We start from the raw sequence: 15,711 nt of genomic DNA, 5'->3' as shown, positions 1-15,711 counted from the left end.
ACGTCACGGGGCCCCCCCCTCACCTCCCTACGTCACGGCTGTCGCCGTGGGAACGGGCTGTGATGTCACGATCCGAGGGGCCGGTGCGGAGCGGCGCAGGTTCGGTGGGGCCGGGGGGCGGCGGGGACCGGGCGGGCGGGCGGGGGGGAGTGGAGGGGGCCGCGTTGCCATGGCAACGGGGCCGAGCCGGGCCGAACCCGGGGCCGAGGGGTGCCGAGCGGTACCGGACTGAGCCGAACGTGGGACCGAGCCGGGCCGAACCCGGGGCCGAGGGGGGCCGAGCGGTACCAGACTGAACCGAACCGGGAGCCGAGCGGTACCGGACTCCGCCGAACCCGGGGCCGAGCTTTTCCGAGCCGGGCCGAACCTGGGGCAGAGCGGTGCCGGGCGGTATCGGACTCAGCCGAGCGTTTTGCCGAGGCGGGTCGAACCCGGGACCGAGCGCAGCTGAGCGGTACCGAACCGAGCCGGGAGCCGAGGGGTACCGGACTCAGCCGAACTCGTGGGCGGAGCGGCTCCGAGACGGGCTAGACCCGGACCGAGCGGTACCGGGCTGAGCTGAGTGCGCCCCGAGCGGTTCTGGAGGGGTGCCGAACCGGCCCGAGCTGTCCCGAAGCCGGCCCGGTCCGGTGTAACGGAAACCCCCTCAGGAGCTGCCCCCGCCGGCCCCCGCCGCCGCCATGCTGATCAAGGAGTACCACATCCTGCTGCCCATGAGCCTGGAGGAGTACCAGGTGGCTCAGCTGTACATGATCCAGGTGGGGATGCGGGGCTGACCGGGGGAGCCTGGGGCTTGTAGGGGTCTGGGGGATGAGCCTGGGGTCTGCAGGGTCTGGGGTTTGTGGGCTGAGCCTGAGGGATGTGGGGCACTAGGGGTGCACAGGGCTGTGGGGGTGCAGGGATCTGGGGACTGTGACTGAGGGGGTGCAGAGGGCTGAGAGAGGCTGGAAATTGTAGCCTGGGGGTGTAAGCGGGCTGTGGGGGAGCATGAAGAGTGCAGGGGCTGAGCCTAGGGGTGCACAGGGGGCTTTGAGGCTGATCGTGGGGTGCTGGAGGGTGTAAGGTGCTGTGGGACTGAGTGTGGGGAACTGGGGAGCTGTAGGGCTGAGCATGGAGCCTGGGGGAGCATAGGGGGGATCCCAAGGGAGGCTGATCCCAAGGGATTGGCAGGTTGCAGGGGTGTCACTGAGGCTTTAGGTGGGTTTGGGACCACTGAGCCAAGCAGGGGATCCTGTGAGCAGGTGTGGGGCTGGGGGATACCAACACATGGGGACAGGAGTGTACGGGGGCCCTGGGCACCCGTGGGGGTCTTGGGGTTTGGAGGGGCCGCACTGAGCCATCGTCTCTGTGTAGAAGAAGAGCCGGGAGGAGTCGAGTGGGGAGGGCAGTGGTGTGGAGATCCTGGCCAACCGACCCTACACTGATGGCCCTGGCGGCAGCGGCCAATACACCCACAAGATCTACCACGTTGGCTCCCACATCCCCAGCTGGTTCCGGGCGCTGCTCCCCAAAGCTGCGCTCCAGGTGGAGGAGGAGTCCTGGAACGCTTATCCCTACACACGCACCAGGTGGGAGCTGGGAGGCAGCGGGGTGGGTTGCAGGACTGGCCATGCCCCCGGGCTCAATCCTGTCCCCCTCCAGGTACACGTGTCCCTTTGTGGAGAAGTTTTCCATTGAGATCGAGACGTACTACCGCCCGGATGCGGGGCAGCAGACCAACATCTTCAACCTGAGCGCGGTGGAGAAGAGGCAGAGGATTTTGGGTGGGTATGGCTGGCTTGGGGAGCTGAGCAGGACACTGTGGCTGCTGGCCGTAGTGCTTCTGGGGTGGGTGGGTGATTGTGATGGGGGCCTTAGGGCTCAACTTCACTCTTCTTGCTGGTCCTTGTTGTTTCAGTGATGCTGGAAGGGAAGAGCTCCCTGAATCCTGAGCTCCCTGCCCCTGGCTCCCTGCTCCGAGCTCCCTGCCCCCTCCCTCTCAGCACTGCTGAATTAAGTTCCACATTAAAGATATTTTCAGGGCCGGTTTTGTCCTCTGTCTCTTCCCTTGCCTCTATTTCTGTTTGCAGCTTCTCCTTCTTAGTGCCAGCCTGCTCCCCTCTCCTTCTGTGTCCTAGCCTTGTTCTGGCATGGATTTGCCTTCTCTCCTGGTGTACATGGGAGCCCACAGCTGGGTCCTGTGGGGTGTTTTGGATCAGCTGGAGCAAGGAGAGCTGGAAAAGCATGTCCCTATTTTCCTACTCCCTGCCCTGCTTCCCCTCTTCCCAGGGCTTTGCTCCAGATCGCTCTCTGGTTCCTTTCTGGGGAGACTGGTGGGCAGAACTGGGAACTCAGGGTGGGATTCTTCCCTCTCTGCTGGGTTCCCATTCCTGGTGGTGTGGACATGGTCAGTTCAGGCGCCAGTGTGGAGTGTGACGTGCTGCCTCTTAAAATGGAGGCCTAAAATAGGCACTCGGAGGAAATGATTCATCTGACCTATTTCTCTCCCCGGCTCTTGCAGCACTGGGGATGTCCGGCTGGGATACCGATGGCTTGGACCTGGGGGCAGAAATTCTGCCCCTACTGCCCCTGGGAAGCAACCAGGGCCAAGGAGAGGGCATCAGGGCATGGCCCCGTGCCCACTGCCTGGTTTTCCACTCTATTGCCTGTCCTCTGGGCATTCCACAGGGCACTCAGCATCTCCAGTGGTGCTGCCTTCCACAAGGAGCAGGGTTGAAGTGGGACCAGCCCTAGTGTGGATCCTGCTGGGATTTTCTCTGCCCTGGTGTCCTGTAGCACTGACAGATTTAAACCCCTCTCATGTTTCAAAGGGTGATGGAAAAACATGGTCTGGGTGATTTGCAGGGATAACTGCTTCCTTGGCAGCTTTCTCCCAGTGGCAAAAGCAAAGGGAGTTGGACTGTGATGGGAATGACACTGCCAGGAGCTGCTTGGGGACAGCAGGTCCTATCCCAGCTCTTTGCTGCTGTTATCCAAGATGCTTGGCATCATGCTGTGCATTGCATCATTTTTGTGGATTCAGGACATCTTTATTTTTCTTTTTCCCCCTTTTTTCAGCCGATGCTTGAGGAAGACAAGCTGATAGCACACTGGGGACATTAAGGGGGGCAAATAAATGCAGCCTGGGAATGGGGATAGTGCTGCAGGATGGTACTAGGAGCCAATGGGGTGCCCTGGGATCCCCCAGACCATGACCTGGGGAGAGGGCGGGAAAAGCCAAATTCTGGGAGATTTTATGCTGGATTGAACCTGAACAACTGTTGGATAATGTTTTTCTTGGTGTCATTCAGGGTGTCACTCTCTGGTCTTGGGAGGTCATCCTCATTTGCCGGGAGAGCTCACCCTCATTTTGGGAGAGGTCACCTTTGTTTGGGGATAGGGTTCGTTGCCCTCCCGCCCCAGCTTTCCTCTGGCTCTCCTGAGGCTTCTGTGTCATGTGGTGGTTTTGCTGTGCCCTGTTTTTGGGAGCCCCTTGGGCTTTTTTGGGGGGGAGCCAGGAGCTGTGCTGAGCTGCCCCATCCTCTGTCCCTGTCCTCAGCCCCCATGTCCCCCAGGATGGCCAGGATCACTCTGCAGCTGCCAGATCTGCCAGCTAATGCATGCCAGCCCTGGCTCTCTGTGAGATCCCAGCCCCCTACCTCCCTGTGCTGCTCCCTGAGGTGCTGGATTGGGATCCCATGCGGGGATGGGGGAAGGCTTGGCTGCACCAAGGGTGTCTGTGATGTTCCAGCCATGGGATTTTATATGTTCTGTTAGGAAATTCTTCCCTGTGAGGGTGGTGAGGCTCTAGCACAGGTTGCCCAAAGTAGCTGTGGATGCTTCATCCCTGGAAGCATCCAAGGTCAGGTTGGATGGGGCTTGGAGCAACCTGGGATAGTGGAAGGTGTCCCTGCCCGTGGCAGGGGGTGGAATGAGATGATCCACAAGGTCCGTTCCACCCGCAACCACTCCAGGATTCTACAATTTCAGAACTCGAAGATTTTAGAATTCTAGGACAGAGAGTGTTTGCTGCCAACTGTGTTGGGTGCATGGCTCATGGGAGTAATTTGACCTGATTTTTGTCCCTTTTTCCTTGTTTTCCTACCTCTGCCCCCTTGCCAAGCGCTGCGGGGTGACAAGCACCGTTCCCCCCACAGACACCATTGACATTGTGCGTGATCCCATCTCCCCCGGGGAATACAAGCCCGAGGAGGATCCCAAACTCTACCACTCATCCAAGACGGGCCGGGGGCCGCTGGGGGATGACTGGCTGGAGGCAGCAGTGGCCAGTGGGCCCCTCATGTGCGCCTACAAGCTCTGCAAGGTGGAGTTCCGATACTGGGGGATGCAGTCCAAGATCGAGCAGTTCATCCACGATGTGGGTGAGTTCTGACCCGTGGGTTGCTGGAGGGTCATTTGGGCAGCCATGGGATCACATTGGACTCACTTCCCCCTTCTCCCCCCAGGTCTGAGGAAGGTGATGCTGCGCGCTCACCGCCAAGCCTGGTGCTGGCAGGATGAGTGGACAGACCTGACGATGGAGGATATCCGGCAGCTGGAGGAGGAGACGGCGCGAATGCTGGCACAGAAGATGGCCAAGTGTGGCGAGGGCGAGGAGCCACCCGTGGCAGGGATCAGCCCCGAGAGGCAGCCAGAGCCAGATGGTCCTGCCAGGCAGGAGGAGGCTGAGCTGCAGGCAGGGACCGATACCCCCTCTGATGATACCTTTGCCAAGCAGTGGTCCACCTCTTCCCGGTCTTCCTACTCTTCCCAGCATGGAGGTGAGAGACCAGGTCCGCTATGGTTATGCCCTGGATGCTGAGGCTCCTCCGTAGGAGATGGGTCAGGCAACTGTTTTGCCTGGTTTGGGTCTCCTGGGCTGAGGCTCTGGGTGTCCCAGGTCTGATCTCAGGTTTCATGAGGGGGCCCTGGGTGACCCAGGGATATGGTTCTGGATTTCCTGGAGGGATGCTGGGTGACTCAGAGATGGTCATGGATCTCCCAAGGAGGGACTCTGGGTGACACAGGGATGGCCCCAGATCTCCCTGGAGTCTCTGGGTCCAGGACCAAGGGGGAGCTGTGGGGCAGGAGCGGGGGTCTCTCTGCAGGGGGCTGTGAGTGCTGACCCTCCCGCGGGTGGCAGGGGGTGTGTCTCCACAGAGCCTGTCGGAGTGGCGGATGCAGAACATTGCCCGGGACTCGGAGAACAGCTCCGAAGAGGAATTTTTCGATGCCCACGGTATTGGCACCATCTTGGAACAGGCTGGGTGGGGGCAAGGGTGTCTGAGGATGTGTGTGCAGGCACAGGGATGTCACTCAACCCCATGCTTCCCTCCTGCCTCTGCAGAGGATCTGTCTGACAGTGACGAGGTCTTCGCCAAGGAGATGACCAAGTGGAGCTCCAACGACTTCTTGGACACACTTGAGCGGCCAGTGGAGCTGGACGAGGCACTGGGTGAGCACTGGGGGTGTTCTGGCCCCAAATCCTGGGGTGGATATCCTGGGAGGGGCCTGATTGCCACCTGGAGATCGCAGCTGCCTCACCAGGGCTGTGTGCTCACAGGGGATGGAGCCAGCGCCACCAAGGGGGATGGTGAAGGATTGGGAACATCCAGCTTCCCTGAGGTGCGTGTCCCCTCCCTCGGGCCGTGCCCTCCTGCCATGCCCCCTCAGCTTGACCGCTCTCCTTCCTGCAGGGCAGCACGGCAGAGAGCACGGAGCAGATGTGCCGGATCCACGCGCTGTTCCTCATCCTCCACAGTGGGAACATCCTGGATCAGGGAGCGGGCGAGCCGGGCTCCAAGCAGGCGGATGTGCAGACACTGGCAGCCACCTTTGATGCTGTCACCCGTGTCCACTTTCCCGAGGCACTGGGACATGTGGCCCTGCGCCTGGTGCCCTGCCCGCCCATCTGTGCTGCGGCCTACACCCTTGTCTCCAAGTATGGATTCCCACTGGGAAAACAGGGGACTGGGGAGCTGGTATCCTTGGAGAGGGGACTTCACTTCTGGTGGGACATTATGGACCAGGGAGGGGATGGGGCTTAATTCCTGGTGCAGCATCTTGGAGCAAGCAATCGTGTGTGGTGAGATGGGATGGGATATGTATAATTCCTGGTGTGGTATCCCAGGGCATGCAGGTGTTTTGTTGTGGGATGAGGACAGTGGGGTGGGATGGGATGGGATGGGATGGGATGGGGATAACTGGTCAGAGTTGAGCAAGCATGGGGACATCAGGGCAGCATGGAAATGGATGACATGGAGATAACTCTGGGTGCAGCATCCCGAGTGAGCAAATATCTTGTGGTGGGAGGGAACTGGATGGGGATTACTCCTGGTGTAGCATCCCAGGGTGAACCAGTACCATGCAGTGGAATGAGGACATCAAGACAGTTCCCCATTCATTCCTCACCATGTCCCCCTCAGGCTCAGCCCCTACAGCCATGACAGGGACAGCCTGTCCAGCAGCCAGGACCACATCCCACTGGCAGCGCTCCCGCTGCTGGCCACCTCCTCAGGCACCTACCAGCACGCCGTGGGCACCGTCATCACCCGTGCCAACCAGGCCTACGCAGCCTTCCTGCACTCTGGAGAAGGCAACGGCTTCTGTGGCCAGGTGAGGTGGAATCTGGGGGGAAGCTTGGCTCTGGGGTCCAGCTGTGACCCTGCATGGAAGGTTTGGGGGTGTCACCCTCCACATGGATCCGTGATCTCTGCAGGTGGTGCTGCTGGGGGACTGTGTGGGCGGCATCCTAGGATTTGATGCGCTGTGCCAGAGCCGAGTGGGCTCAGGGGGCAGCCGGAGCAGCAGCCGCCGTGGCAGCCTGGTGAGTGCCTTGCATCCCAACACCCCCTGGGGAGAGTTTGGGGGTGCACTGGGGGCTACATGGGGTCTGGATGTTTGCTGCCTCTCCCTGCAGAGCACGGAGCCTATCTCCCCAGAGCAGTGCAGTGGCCCAGACCCACTAGCTGATGGGACAGAGGGAGCACCAGTATTGGGCCAAGCCAGCCCTGAGCCCCCAGGGGGACAGGGGGACAGCCAGCAGCAGAGCTCCATGTACAGGTGAGCCCAAGGAGGATGGTTGGCTACCTTGTGCTTTATGGAAAGGGTGCAATTCCCATCTGCTCCAGGCTGGGAAGGAGCATTTCATGGAGGCTACCTGCCCTAGGGATGTCTTGCTGAAGCTCCTCTGGGATAGTGGGGCCACACCAGGCACAGCTTTGCCTTCAGGATAGTGGGAGCGTGGTGTTGCCATCCTTCTCCATGCCCACTGTCTCTGCTGTCCCAGCCTGCAGGCCAGCGAGGCCCCACTGGAGGCAGAGGCACCCCGGAGCAGCGCCGTGGCGCTGGATGGGGGGGAGGGTGCCAGTACCCGCCTCGAATTTAAGGTATCCGGCTTCTTCCTCTTCGGTTCCCCACTGGGGCTGGTGCTCGCGCTGCGCAAGACCGTCATGCCTGCTCTGGATGGTGAGGATCCCCGCCTGCTGCTGTGCCAGCCCCTGACCCTCCCTGCAGGGCTCAAATCCCTTAGTTTTGCTCACCCAACAAGCCTGTGCTCCCCAGGACCACCCCAGAGAGCCCTGCTTGGGTTTGAGCCCCTCGCATGCCCAGCTCTGCTGTGTGGGTGTTGGCGGGTGGCTGAGTGTCCCTGCTCTGTGCTAGCCTCAGTCTATCCCTGGTGCCCCAAATTACCCTCTCCAGCCTTTCCTCTTGCTGTGTCCTGCATTACCCCTCCTGGGTGTTTTGCTCCTGGTTCCCCCCAGCCCTTTTAGGTTCCCCTGACCTCATTCTGTGCTGCAGTGGCCCAGCTGCGTCCTGCCTGTGAGCAGATCTACAACCTCTTCCACGCCGCTGATCCCTGCGCCTCCCGCCTGGAGCCTCTCCTGGCCAAGGCCTTCCACGCTGTGCCCCCGCTCAGCGTGCCCCGATACCAGAAGTACCCCCTGGGTGATGGCACCTCATCCCTGTTGGGTGAGCAGGTTCCCACCAGGCTGGTGCCAGGCACCCTGGGGCCACATCAGGGTACCCATCCTGGCTGGGTGGGGGAAGAGGGATGTGCAAGCCCTTCCCACTGCTCTGGGGCTCTACTGGAGGGGTGTCCTGGGGTGGTGGGTGTCCCCAGGTGCTTTGGGAGTGCTCACTCAGTTCTCTCTTCAGCGGAGGCCCTGCAGACACACTCTGCCCTGTTCCTGCCCAAAGTGGATGTGGCTGCTCCCCCTACCCCCACTGGCAGCTTTGGGGGCTTTTGGAAGGGCAATGAGCCAACAGAACCCCCCACTCCTGCCAGCACCAGTGAGGTTGTCCAGAGTAAGTGTCATCACCACCCACCCCATCCCATGTGGGCACCTTAGGCTGCACAACAGGGGATGAGGTTGGGAAAAGGCTTCATTCCAGCTCTCTCTGCAGTCCTGGAGCGCTGGTGGGGCCCAAAGCGCATCGACTACTCTCTGTACTGCCCCGATGCCCTGACCGCCTTCCCCACCATCACCCTGCCCCACCTCTTCCATGCCAGCTACTGGGAATCCTCCGACGTGGTGGCCTTCATCCTGCGCCAGGTATGGGGAGCACAGTGGGGTGGGTGGCAGGCCAGGGCTGATGGAGGCTGAGGTGGCACTGTGCTGTCGGCAGGTGATGGAGAAAGAGGGGCCGCAGCCTGCCGAGAGTGAGGAGAGCTCCATCTACAGCCCCGCCATCCCTCGGGAGAAGTGGCAGCGCAAGCGCACCCAAGTGAAGATCCGGGTATGTGGCCAATGGGCGCCACCTGGGGCATCCTGAGGTGTTCTGGGAAAATCCCACAGCCCAGTGGTGTCCCAGTGGCACCTCAGGAGCTCCCCCCGGAGCTGCTGAACACCCTGTGTGCCTGCAGAACGTGACAGCCAACCACCGTGCCTGTGATGTGATCGTGTGCGAGGGCAAAGCGCAGGTCCTCAGCGGGCGCTTCATGTACGGACCCCTGGATGTGGTGACACTGACTGGGGAGAAGGTATTGCTGGGCTCAGGGGGCCACCAGGACACCTCAAACAGGGTGGGGTGTCCAGGACCAGGCATGGGGCTGGTGTCACCCACAGTAGGGGAAGGATGTGGTTAACAGGACCCTGTAGGGGATGGCAGGAGAAGGTTTGTAAGGACTTGCAGGTGGGGACACAGCAGGATGTGGGGGTTCAGCCGGTGACCAGCCCATTTCCCTCTCTCAGGTGGACATCTACATCATGACACAGCCGCTGTCAGGGAAGTGGCTGTACTATGGTACTGAGGTGACGAGTGGCAGCGGGCGCCTGACCTTCACTATCCCTCCAGACAAGGCTCTGGCCATTGGGATCTACCCGGTGCGCATGGTGGTCAGGTGAGGTGTTGCCTCAGTTTCTCCTCCAGCCCTTTTGGCAGACCTGTGCTGAGGCCAGTGCTGAGCCACCACCTCTGCCTTTGCAGAGGGGACCACAGCTATGCTGAGGCATACCTGTCCGTGGTGGCCCGTGGCACCGAGTCCGTTGTGTTCAGCATCGATGGCTCCTTCACCGCAAGCGTCTCCATCATGGGCAGTGACCCCAAAGTGCGGGCGGGTGCTGTGGATGTTGTAAGGTGGGTGCCCTTCAATTAGGGAGTCACTCTCCCCATCTTCATGGTGTGACAACTCGGGGGGTGTCAGAGCAGGGACAAGGGGGAGGGTATTCCACCGCTACCTTGCCTCCAGCACATCATCTCTATTCTGATACCTTACTGTGGAAAATAATCCTCTCTGAGTTTGGATGTTGTCCCTACAGCTGTACCTTCTTGATAAAATCCCTGGGAGCAGGGAGATTTTGGAGGCAGCACCCACACGTGCTGTATTGGGGATCCCAGCTTCCCATCTTCCCAGCTTCCCTTCTACACAGGCTCCTGGCAGCCACTCACGTCCCCTCCTAGGCACTGGCAGGACTTGGGGTACATGATCATCTACGTGACGGGGCGCCCCGACATGCAGAAGCACCGTGTGGTGGCCTGGCTCTCCCAGCACAACTTCCCCCACGGCGCCGTCTCCTTCTGTGACGGGCTCACCCACGACCCACTGCGCCAGAAAGCCGCCTTCCTGCAGAGCCTGCGCACCGAGGTGCGGATGGGGATGCTGCCGGGACACAGGGCTGCTGGTGGGGTGGTGTGGGCTGTGCTGAATCCTGGGCACCTCTGCATCCTGATTGGAGATGCTTGGAGCTGGATTGCACTGCCAGGGCAGAGCTGGAAGCTTCTCAGGGCAGCTCGCACCCATCCCACTTAACATGAGGGTGTACCAGCCCCTGGGGGTGGCTGTCCCTGTGGTAAGGGTTGTTCTCTGCCCTAATGTTCTTGTCCCTGAGCAGGCAGAGATCTCCATAGTCGCTGGCTACGGCTCCACCAAGGATGTCTCCGTCTACAGCTCACTGGGACTTGCGCCAGCACACATCTACATTGTGGGACGGGCTGTCAAGAAGTTCCAAAACCAGTGCCAGGTATGGTGATGGCAGAGCTGGGGGATAGACTGGGGATGCACGGGTTGATGGCTGATCCCACCACAGCCAGCTGTGGCCATGGGCTCAGGCTGTCTGTGTCCTGCAGTTTCTCTCCGAGGGATATGTTGCCCACCTGGCCCAGCTGGAAGCTGCAGCCCTGGCTCACTCCCCCAAGGGCCCCCCACGACCTGTGCTGGGTAAAGGCACCTATGGCTGCCCGGCACCTGTCGACTTCCTGCGGAAGCAGAGCCAGCTCCTGCGCTCCCGGGGCTCCAGCCAGGCAGAGCGGGATGGGGGCCCCCCCTCAGCACCCCCTGGCTTGTCCCGGACCAAGCCCCGCAGCGTCAGCCTCAAGCTGGAGGGTGAGGAGTGAGGGTGGCACAGCCATGTCCCGCCTCTGCCACATCCCTGCTTTCCCAGCAAGGAGCAGCTGGGGACAGAGCCTGGTGCGGGGCCATGAGGCCATAGGAAGATGAGGGTGCTGGGTCCCCTGAGATTGGGGGGTGCTGGGAGATGGCTCAGAGCTCCCCAGAGAACCAGAGTGGTCCCCTCAGGGCCAAGGCACCCTGAGTCCCCCCTGCCACCCCCAGCCCCATCCCCTCTGGTCCTTTGGGGCCGTTGGGCAGTGCCCAGTGGGGTCTGCACCCCAGGGTCATGACCCCTGTGCAGAACTGGGGGCTGTGGCTGTGCCCCAGAGCAAGTGGCACCTCCCCACCTATTTATTTCCGTCCAGTGTCATGGGGCAGGGCTTGGTTGGGGTTTCAGAGTGGTTCCTCTGTTCCCCCCTTTCGTTTCACTGTTGAATAAAGAGATGTTATGACAAGGTGCCAGCATGCACAAGTCTGCTCTGTGCCTGTGGCAGCCAGGGTTCCCACCCACTAGGAAAGCCCTGGAGAGCTTTCCAGGGACACCATGTCCCACAAGGAGATGGCTGTGGGGCACAGCACTTGGGTCACAAGCAATTTAAGACAGGGAAAACAGCCTGGGGTGTGTGGGCTGTGCCAATGCTGATACCTTCCCCCTCTCCAACTTAGTTTCCCCTCATTTACCTCTAGCAGCAAATTTTTGTAGTGACCAGGGGTAGTGACTGGTTTTACTTGAGTTTATCTTGGCATAGCATGACCAGAGGTTTATAGAGATAGCAGGAACAAGCTGTTATTCTATATAAAATATTCCCGACACTGACATGACAAGAGGAGACACTGGTTTGGGATGATAGCAGCAGCCTGGAGAAGTGACAATGGCGTGGCACAGAGAACAGGCATGAACGGGTTGGAGCTGGGGCCGAAGCTTGGTGCTGCCCCTCCATGGCCATCATAAAGTATAAAAACACCCAAATAAGTGATAAAAGTTGGCAGGGAAGCAGCGGGCTCTTGTCACCCACACATCCCTGGTGTGACAACGACCAGAGTCTAGAGCCCAGCAAACAGCTTCAGCCATGTGCTGCAATGCTTTATGCTGCCACTTAAGTGCCTGGTTGTGTCCCCAGGCTGTGGCGAGCTCCGGGGCCCTTTCCACTGACTTCAAATAAGTAAAATCTGTATTAAACATTAATAAACATCCATGACCATTCCACATGTGGAATATCTAAAAGAACCCATCCTGAGAGCACTGGGCTCTCCCTTGCTGCCACAGACTCTACTGGGAGAAGATGCCCTTGAAGCGGATCTTGTCTTCGGCATCCTTCTCCCGCAGCCGCGCTTCCAGGCTCCGCAGCTCCTTGGAGACCACGGGCCGCAGCGAGGGGTCGAGCGCCAGGACTTTGGCAAAGTCAGCCTGTGCCTCAGCCACATTCCACACGGCTGCATGCGCCTTGCCCCGCTTGAAGTAGGCCTTGACATTGTCTGTGGGGAGAGAGCTGGGTCAGCAGAGCGTGGGGGGCTCCTGGTACCCACCCCAGCCACCTGGGATGGCTCATGGCTCCTTACCCTCGTATTTGTTGAGGATGGAGGAGCAGTGATCCAGCACCTCGTAGTACTCCTCACACTGCAGCTTGCACTGGCAGTAGTTTAAGAGCAGGGGTGTGATCTTCTGGTCAAGCTCGATCCAGTCTGGAGAGCCTGGCTGCTCCTATGGCAGACAGAGCAGGGACAGTAAGGGGCAGCTCTCTAGCCCTGCTTTCCTGGGGATGCCTGTATGGATCTGAGGAGACCCACCTTCATCTGCAGGTTTTTGAGACAGGCAATGGCATCGTAGTATTTGGCAGCTGCCTCGGGCACTTTGCCCTGCCGGTACAGCTCGTTGCCTTCCTTGTGGATCTGGGGCACAGCCTGGAGCTTCTCCTCATCTGTCATGGCCCATGGGTCCTGCTGGTAGGAGCCGGGTGGCTCCACCTGCCAGCACCCCATCATAGAATCAGAGAAGAGGATCATGGAATTGTTTAGGTTGGAGAAGAGCTCTAGGATCGAGTCCTGAACTGCCAAGGCCACTACTAAACCACATCCCACTTCTGTGGGTTTTTTGGACACTTCCATGCCCGAGCTCCCCATGCTGGCACCTCACCTTCAGCACCTCGATGTCGAAGATGAGGGGCTGGGGGTTCTTCTGGAGCTCGTCGAGGTCGGGGTACCCCAGGGAGTAGTGCTCGTGCATCTGGGCGATGCTGCAGCAGTGCCGCTGCCCCTCCAGTGGGTCCTTCCCTGCTGCGATGTTCCGCAGGCTCTTAGACACTAGCGGGTAAAGCACCACGTGCTGCGGGAGAGAAGAGAGGGGGAATTTGGGGAGGGAGGAGGGCAGACTATCAGGATGCTCCATGCTCGCATCCCACGGCTGAAGCGCACCGGGCTGCCCGCGACCCGCGCCACAACGTGAAGTCACCGCCCACCCGCACAGGCCACGCCCACGGCGGTATCCGGTCCCGCCCACCTTGGCGTCGCAGCGGAAGCGCGCACGCTCGCCGGGCCGCATGGTTCGCAGCGCCGCTTCCCACACCGGCAGCTTGAATTTTTTCCCGGCGATGAGCTCCATGGGCTTTCCCCGCTCCCTGCTATCGTCCACCGGCGTCTCCTCATCGTCGCACCGCAGCGTCCGGTAGTGGAAAGTGGCCTGAACAGGCAGGAGGAGCCCGCGGCGTCACCATGGCGACGCAAAAGGGGGGGGGGGGGCGCGCATGCGCGCCTCTCCCGCCGCGTTCCGCTTCCCACATCCCCCACCCCGCCCGTCGCCCCGCAGACCTGACCTTGGTGCCGTCGCGGAAGTCAGGCAACGGTCCGGTGCCCTCCCGCAGCACCTCCTTGTCCACGCCGTCCGCTCGCAGCTGCTCGACTTGCTGCGCCATCGCGTCCACTCCGCCCGTGCCGCCAGCCTTGGCTCGGCCGCCTCCGCCGCCGCTCGTCTCTTTCCGGATAGTGGTGTCTGCGCGGGGCGCCCTCTGCCGGCCCGGAGGTGGCTCTGCGGGGCGTGGGCTCCGGGAAAGTGGCGTGGTCTTGGGAAGGGGGCGTGGCCAGGGAGGCAGCCGCGCACCCGGTTCCCGTGTGGTTCTCCTGGTTTCCTGTCGGCCCCCATCCTTCTCGGGGGCCGTTCCAGGAGACACGGGAGGCATTCCAGAATGAAAACCTTGTGCCACCTACATAGAAAGGCCACGGTGTAGGATTTGAGGTTGATAATGTCGCCGGGACCCACTGTGAGAGTCCCTACCCGCCGCGGAGACAACGTAGCCGGGTCGTTTCCAGACAGCCACGGCCGGGTCTCCGTGCGGGCAGGAAGGATAGGCAGCCACGGCAGGCTCGTGCGACACCGTTGGGGGGGACACCTCACGGCATAGCAGGGTTCAGCCCAGTCCACAAGCCATCCTGGGGTGATACAAGGACACAGGCGGGTGGCAAGTCTGCAATGCCACAGAAACGTTGTAAGCACAATGGAGGTGACTGCTTACTGCAGGAGTCACCTCCTAGAGACCACGCTGTTCTGCGGGCACTGTGACTATTCAGCACTGCTGTGGGGTGGTTCAGCCCCGTCCTCACCCTCACACACAGCACAGACCGCAAGGGAGTTCCTGCCCCCCCGTATTACATGCGTCAGTTTTTGATGCTGCTGGGTACCAGCATACCCAGGTGCGTCCCCCAGAAGTCAAGTGGGCTCTCTGCCCCCCCACCGGGGCTTCACCGCGGGGCAGGGGCAGCGCGGAGCCGCGGCGTTATCGGCGGCAGCGCAGGTGTCGGGAGCTGCGTGCGGTCGATGGCGAGGCCGGGAGCCGCCGAGGGGTGACCGCCTCCTTCCTGCCCTGGCGGCGAGGCGAGCGCGGGGCCAGAGCTGCGGCAGCAGCGCCATGTGCCAGCGCCGCCGCGAGGGACCGGGGAGCTGGTCCAGATCCGAGCGGAGCCGGGGGCTGCTGCCACCCCCCGCGGGGGCTGTGAGCACCCCGGCAGGGGATCGCCCCAGAGATAAGGGCTTGGGGCTTTGCAGGTGCATGAGCGAGAGCAGCTCTTGCTAGGATGTGGGGTGAGGGCTGTCCCTATCAGCAAAGCTCTTGCCAGGCTGCAGCAGCAGAGCAGGAGGCTCGGGGGATACAGGAAGGGCCCCCCCAGCGCAGGTGTCGTGGGGGAGCTGCCTCCCCCCAGAGACATCCGGGTGGCAGCCCAGTGTGGGGAGGTGTGTGACGCCAGAAGCGGAGCCGAGGCTCATATTTGGGCACGGAGCAGGTTATTGGAGGCTGCGGCCCCAGAGGCGGCAGAGGAGGCACCTGATAAAGGCTGCCCGGCTGCTGCTGCTGCTGCTGCGTGCATTGGCTCGGGCGCTGGCGAGAGGTGGCCTGGCTGCGCTGGCTCGGGGCCGCTGCCATGGGGCCGCTGCTGGCGCTGGGGCTGCTGGTGTGCGTGCAGCTGAGTGCGGGTGAGTGGCGGGCGCTGGGAGCGGGGCCCGCGGCGGTGCCGGGCCCGGCTCAGCAGCCTCCGTGCCGCAGGCTCCGGGGAGCTGCGTCTGGTGGGCGGCGGCGGGCGCTGTGCCGGGAGAGTGGAGGTGAAGCACGACGGTGAGTGGGGCTCCGTGTGCGTCTTCGACTTCGACTGGGAAGCCCGCTGGGCCAGCGTGGTGTGCCGGCAGCTGGGCTGTGGCCGGGTGGCCAGGGCGTCCCCGCACGCCCCGTTCGGGCAGGGCACCGGGCGGATCTGGCTGCAGCCCTTCTTCTGCCGCGGCACCGAGAATGCACTGGAGGACTGTTCGCCCTTCGGATGGGGGCAGCACTTCTGCGGCCACGAGAAAGATGTAGGGGTGACGTGCACAGGTGAGGGGACACACTGGCCGTGCTGGGACAGCTGCCTTGTGCAGGAGC

The 15,711-nt window shown here is 61.6% G+C and overlaps 3 protein-coding genes across 3 annotated transcripts in view; 2 read left to right on the top strand and 1 right to left on the bottom strand.

The window, feature by feature from the left end:
• Window positions 1-14: 14 nt before the first annotated feature.
• PITPNM1 (phosphatidylinositol transfer protein membrane associated 1) lies at window positions 15-11,267 on the top strand. Its single transcript, XM_033063275.2, has 24 exons — window positions 15-99; window positions 651-758; window positions 1,354-1,568; window positions 1,642-1,763; window positions 4,137-4,361; window positions 4,446-4,760; window positions 5,123-5,218; window positions 5,327-5,434; window positions 5,543-5,604; window positions 5,676-5,920; window positions 6,405-6,594; window positions 6,698-6,805; window positions 6,899-7,041; window positions 7,268-7,446; window positions 7,780-7,950; window positions 8,137-8,286; window positions 8,386-8,534; window positions 8,608-8,718; window positions 8,846-8,962; window positions 9,174-9,322; window positions 9,409-9,558; window positions 9,883-10,066; window positions 10,314-10,442; window positions 10,549-11,267. The coding sequence occupies exons 2-24, from the start codon at window positions 681-683 to the stop codon at window positions 10,813-10,815; spliced, it is 3,663 nt and encodes a 1,220-aa protein (XP_032919166.1). The 5' UTR covers window positions 15-99; window positions 651-680; the 3' UTR covers window positions 10,816-11,267.
• A 263-nt stretch (window positions 11,268-11,530) lies between these two features.
• LOC116998002 (aryl hydrocarbon receptor interacting protein) lies at window positions 11,531-14,081 on the bottom strand. The gene is made up of 6 exons (XM_033063282.2): window positions 13,621-14,081; window positions 13,308-13,487; window positions 12,945-13,133; window positions 12,599-12,775; window positions 12,371-12,512; window positions 11,531-12,286 (listed from the first exon to the last, which is right to left on the bottom strand). The coding sequence occupies exons 1-6, from the start codon at window positions 13,981-13,983 to the stop codon at window positions 12,081-12,083; spliced, it is 1,257 nt and encodes a 418-aa protein (XP_032919173.1). The 5' UTR covers window positions 13,984-14,081; the 3' UTR covers window positions 11,531-12,080.
• A 610-nt stretch (window positions 14,082-14,691) lies between these two features.
• The window catches only part of LOC116997994 (antigen WC1.1-like), a 73,908-nt gene continuing 72,888 nt past the window's right edge, over window positions 14,692-15,711 (top strand). Inside the window, exons 1-2 of the mRNA XM_033063274.2 lie at window positions 14,692-15,272; window positions 15,343-15,663. Coding sequence (XP_032919165.1) covers window positions 15,221-15,272; window positions 15,343-15,663 — 373 coding nt within the window. The 5' untranslated portion in view covers window positions 14,692-15,220. The remainder of the gene's footprint in view (window positions 15,273-15,342; window positions 15,664-15,711) is intronic.

This window comes from Catharus ustulatus, chromosome 6, assembly GCF_009819885.2.
Source record: "Catharus ustulatus isolate bCatUst1 chromosome 6, bCatUst1.pri.v2, whole genome shotgun sequence".
Taxonomy (NCBI): Eukaryota; Metazoa; Chordata; class Aves; order Passeriformes; family Turdidae; genus Catharus; species Catharus ustulatus.
Note: the sequence above shows the minus strand (reverse complement) of the source record. Positions and strands in the feature narration are given on the sequence as shown.

What these genes read in the sequence shown, in the direction of transcription:
- PITPNM1 (XM_033063275.2), top strand. Translation starts at nt 681, where the DNA reads ATGCTGATCAAGGAGTACCACATCCTGCTGCCCATGAGCCTGGAGGAG. An exon ending in GGAATTTTTCGATGCCCACG is followed by an intron (nt 5,219 to 5,326) that starts GTATTGGCACCA and finishes CTGCCTCTGCAG; the next exon opens with AGGATCTGTCTGACAGTGAC. An exon ending in GGAGCTGGACGAGGCACTGG is followed by an intron (nt 5,435 to 5,542) that starts GTGAGCACTGGG and finishes GTGTGCTCACAG; the next exon opens with GGGATGGAGCCAGCGCCACC.
- LOC116998002 (XM_033063282.2), bottom strand. Translation starts at nt 13,983, where the DNA reads ATGCCTCCCGTGTCTCCTGGAACGGCCCCCGAGAAGGATGGGGGCCGA. An exon ending in TCGACATCGAGGTGCTGAAG is followed by an intron (nt 12,776 to 12,944) that starts GTGAGGTGCCAG and finishes GGGTGCTGGCAG; the next exon opens with GTGGAGCCACCCGGCTCCTA. An exon ending in CATCCTCAACAAATACGAGG is followed by an intron (nt 12,287 to 12,370) that starts GTAAGGAGCCAT and finishes CTCTCCCCACAG; the next exon opens with ACAATGTCAAGGCCTACTTC.